Source organism: Amaranthus tricolor, chromosome 3 (assembly GCF_026212465.1).
Source record: "Amaranthus tricolor cultivar Red isolate AtriRed21 chromosome 3, ASM2621246v1, whole genome shotgun sequence".
Taxonomy (NCBI): domain Eukaryota; kingdom Viridiplantae; phylum Streptophyta; class Magnoliopsida; order Caryophyllales; family Amaranthaceae; genus Amaranthus; species Amaranthus tricolor.
The window spans coordinates 23,986,403-23,990,824 of NC_080049.1; the positions used below are offsets into that span (position 1 = coordinate 23,986,403).

General features: G+C 26.7%; 1 protein-coding gene across 6 annotated transcripts; it reads left to right on the forward strand.

Moving 5' to 3' along the window:
• Nucleotides 1–375: 375 nt before the first annotated feature.
• Nucleotides 376–3,658, forward strand: LOC130808912 (uncharacterized). Of its 6 annotated transcripts, XM_057674471.1 has the most exons (5): nt 500–648; nt 744–845; nt 1,832–1,988; nt 2,724–2,812; nt 3,115–3,653. In XM_057674471.1, exons 3-5 carry the CDS (start codon nt 1,834–1,836, stop codon nt 3,261–3,263), a joined length of 393 nt encoding a protein of 130 aa, XP_057530454.1. In that variant the 5' UTR covers nt 500–648; nt 744–845; nt 1,832–1,833; the 3' UTR covers nt 3,264–3,653. The 6 variants fall into 6 exon arrangements, with proteins under 6 accessions (XP_057530448.1, XP_057530453.1, XP_057530452.1 ...); XM_057674465.1 differs by having other exon boundaries at nt 376–814; nt 3,115–3,658; XM_057674470.1 differs by having other exon boundaries at nt 376–912; nt 3,115–3,655.
• The last annotated feature ends 764 nt before the right edge of the window (nt 3,659–4,422 follow it).

The window sequence follows — 4,422 nt, forward strand, 5'->3', positions numbered from 1 at the left end:
GTCAGTGCAATAAAGTTCATCGACTATAAAGGGGTAGTTGAGGCTTAATATTCGACATTTCATCGATTTTTCTAGTGGAATTGTGATAACCAACTAGATCTTCTTTGATAAGTTAAAGATTTGAAGCTAAGGTCCCCTTTGTAGATTTACACAAACAAGTGGTCCATTTATAGTTGATACTACTAAAACCAATTTGGCAATTTGAGTATGTCAAATTTTAAGAGCTTTGTTGGATTCAACAATCATCATACAAAATAAAGTCAATAACTATCAAACTTTATTATCTCTTACTTTGCAACACTATTGGAGAATAAATCGATTCTATTAAATATTTAGAACTTTTCTAGAGTCAAGTTGACATAGATGTACATCCAATCATAACAAAGTTCTTTAGATATTGATAGAAACACATAGATTATCCAAGAAGCTGAACTAACTACCTACATATCAACAAGAATATGATCCTAATAATTGAAAAAAGTGTACTTATTATTCCTTTGTTCTTTCTATCCATAGAGTTGTATATATGATGATCTATGAAAATCTCACATCTCATATCTAAATAACTCAAATGCCCATGATCATTTGATTGAAAAGAGATAAAATAAGCAAGGAAAGGGGTCTTGCATGAAGAAAGATTCTTGTTTGGTAGCCAAGGATGACTTGCCTGGTTTTGATCTAATTTTACTTTTTTTGTGTTTTTGAACGTGTAATTTTCATATGCATGATATCTGGTGATGCAGTATGCTAGCTAGGAAAATCAGCCACACCAAGCAAGTCATCCGAGGCTTGCTAATGAGCTCTTCTCTTTCATGTTAGGCCTCCTCTCCTATACGTTTAAATTGGTAAGAGGTGTCTCGCCTAAGTCAACCGTTTAGGACCTCGAAAAATAAGGGTCTCAATTATTTAATGGTGCTATTCAGGCTTGATTTTAAACAATATTATTTAAGTGATTTGCTTGTAGCCTTTTTTTATATTTAAAGCATTTTTAGAATATAATGTTACAATGCATTTTGTTTTAATTTTTTTTTTTTGAAGTGGAAAATTTTTTTATCTTTTGATATAAAGGGCCTCAGTTTAAAAGACATCATAAAAATAAATAGGAATTTAAAAATCTTTATTTAAATTTTGCCCCTGTGCCTAGCTCTTATATGCTCAAGGATACTTTATTTAAATTTTCTTCATTATCAATTATCAAATAAAAAAGAATATAGTAACTAATTTGAGATATCATTTTCAGTATTTGACATTTCTCTATTACTAATATCATTTCCTTTTTGTAAAAAGTTATTGCTTTTCTTAATAATCAAATTAAATTCACAATAGTAATATACACATATAAACTTTAATTTATGTGTTTACTTCCCACCATTTTCTCATAATGTTAATAAATAAGAATAATTATAAAAATTAAATAAGGATAATATTAAAATTTTCACCATTTTCTCCCCTATATTTAATTTGTACGTAATTATATTTTGTGCAACTAAAAAAACAGAGGAGAGAAAAGTGGAAAACCAGAAATTGACAACAATAAAAATAATTGATTAATTAAGACCCCCAAATACAACTAATCATATATGGAAAATTAAAAATGATCATAGCAGAAACGATTCTTTCGGAGTTGAATTCTCTCCTCCTTTGCTTTTCCTTAACATTATTCTTTTATAAGGGTTCCAACTATATTAATTACATTCACAATCATAATAAAAATAAAATTATTTACATCAAAATAAAAAAATAATAATTTTCTAATTAAGATCTCATATTTAAGATTTAAAAAAAAAGGGAAAAATGGGTGCTAAAACAACAGGATTTGTATGGATGACAGTGATGGCGGTGGCTATGATGATAATGGTGGCGGAGAATGGAAGAATGTGTAAGGCATTAGACATGAGTGAAGCTAAAGATTCCATCGTCAACACTGCTGAAGAAGCTCGGAAAGGCGCTGAATCTTGGTCTACTTGGGCTTATAACAAAGTTACCGGGTATTTTTTCATTTCTCACATTTTTATCACTTATTAATTAACACAAATTCTTAAATTAAACCGATCTATTATGAGATTATTTTTATTGGGCTGATTTATATTTATTTAGTGTTGAAGTGATCACTCATAATTTTAACAAAATAGGCTAATTATATGAACCTATTTCACAGTGAGACGTTCTCATACAATACGAACTAATAAACCAATGAAATATACTCATAAATCATATTCATATTTCTTGTGTCAATCAAATAATAACAACATTTTGGTGACCATTATGATAAGGTTAATGAAATAATTATAAATTATTTATATTAACTCAGAGGCTATTGGTGGTTATTTTTAAAATTGTTTGCTATTTTTAAATTTTTTATTTATAATTTAATTGCTTTATTTTTAATTAGTTAGAAAAATAATGGCTTAGATTTCATATTAGATATATCAATGGTTAATATTAGATGATTGTGGTGGTTATAATATTTCTCCCAATCTCAAACTATAACTTTTTAAGAAACATACATTAATTTATAATGACGAACTGATACAATTTAAATTGATTTATTAGCAATCTCTTGTTATTTAAATTTATTGTTATTATTTTAGTATAAAATTAAGAATTGTTTATTTATGTAAACTAGCAAAGCAAATAAATTATGAGAAAAAAAAAAAGCAATAAAAAATGTGATTCAATGTATTTTTAAGGTATTTCTAATTTACTATGAATTTTTGTGACAGAACTCCATCAGAAAAAATAAGTATCACTCCGTCAGATATGAAACAAGGAGCAGAGGACATGATGCACAAAGCTAGTGAAGATGCTACTGGTACATTTTCTTTTTCTTACTCAATTGATTAACCTCTTCAAACATAACTAATTTTAATTTTAATTGTACTATATGTTAAATTTAAATATCATAAACCAAAAAAAATTAATATTGTGTAATTTTAATAAAATTAATAAAAATATAATTGTAGATTTTGAACTTAATACTTCCACCATCCTAATAACATAACATTTGTACTTTTCTTTATTCATTGGCTAAAATTCATCTGTATTTTTTTTAAAACGAGATTTTATTAAAAAGGTACTAAAATATATTAAATTACGTAAAAATTGTATATGCAGATGCAAAGAAGTACGTAAGTGCTAAACTACACACAGTTTCACACTCAACAAGACATGACACCCGAAGATTCTATGACGAGGCAAAGAGAGATGCTGGGGAGGAACTGTTCAAATCATATGCCACCCAAAAGAGCAAGGAAATTAATTAAGTTTTAATTAAGTACTTAATTTTTAAATTTATAAGTATATGTTTGATTAATTACATAATTTTTTGCTTGGTGTATGAGATTGTATGGGTGTGTAGTGTGCTCTTGTAGTTATATATAACTATAACTTTTGTTTAATAATAGGGATACATAATTTTGGTCCCTTGCTTGATTGTAATACTTTTTCGGCCTGTTTGGTACATGGTATTAGAGGGCGGTAATGGTAATAAAATTAAGTAATAAAAAATTTGGTTGTTTGGATGCCTTCAATGGTAATGGATGGTAATAAAATAAGGTAATGAAATTACCAAAAAGGGTCATTTTTATTACCATCAAACAACCTGGTATTAGGCTGTAATGGTAATGAAGTATTACTGTGGTAATAAAATAAGGTACCGTTGTTTCGAGCTAAAGAAAGAAAATAATGAAGAAAAAAACGGTAATGTATGTAATTATCCAAAAAAAATATTATTATTAAAAAAAGTCATTAAATACAATAATTTAGATACAATAATGCTTTTAGATACAAATATACAATAATGAAACTAAGAGTCATTACCATTTTTTATTACTAACAACCAAATGCAATCAATGGAATATTATCTTTCATTACCATTCTTTAGTCATGCACACCAAACAAAAGAATCTTCATTACCGATTCTCATATCCATTCTTTCATTACTATTGCCATTACAACATTTCATTCCCATTACTTTATTACCATCAACCAAATGGGTCATTTAAATTTTTAAAAAAACATAATAACTTCTATAAATTATAAAGCTAAAATACTCTAGCTTGAAGTTAATTGTTGCATTTTTGGATTAACCCAATATGTTTACTAATCAAAAATTGTCTTTTAATACTTATTCCATTTAATTGTATATACATGAACAAGTATTAAAAGACAATAAGTATATTATAAAAAAATATAAAAATATTTCTATAAATTAAGACTTAATTATTATAGAGTTGCTTATGAAAGATTTGGTAAGGTAATAGGTTAAAGTTATCTCAAATAAATTGGTGACAGGCCTTAAATTATAAAGCATGTCGTCTTTTTTAATGGGCCTAATTTCTTTGTCACTAGTTACTCATTATCTTAGCAAATGAAATCCATATAAAAATAAATAAATGTCATAAAAAATGTTCAAATAAAAAG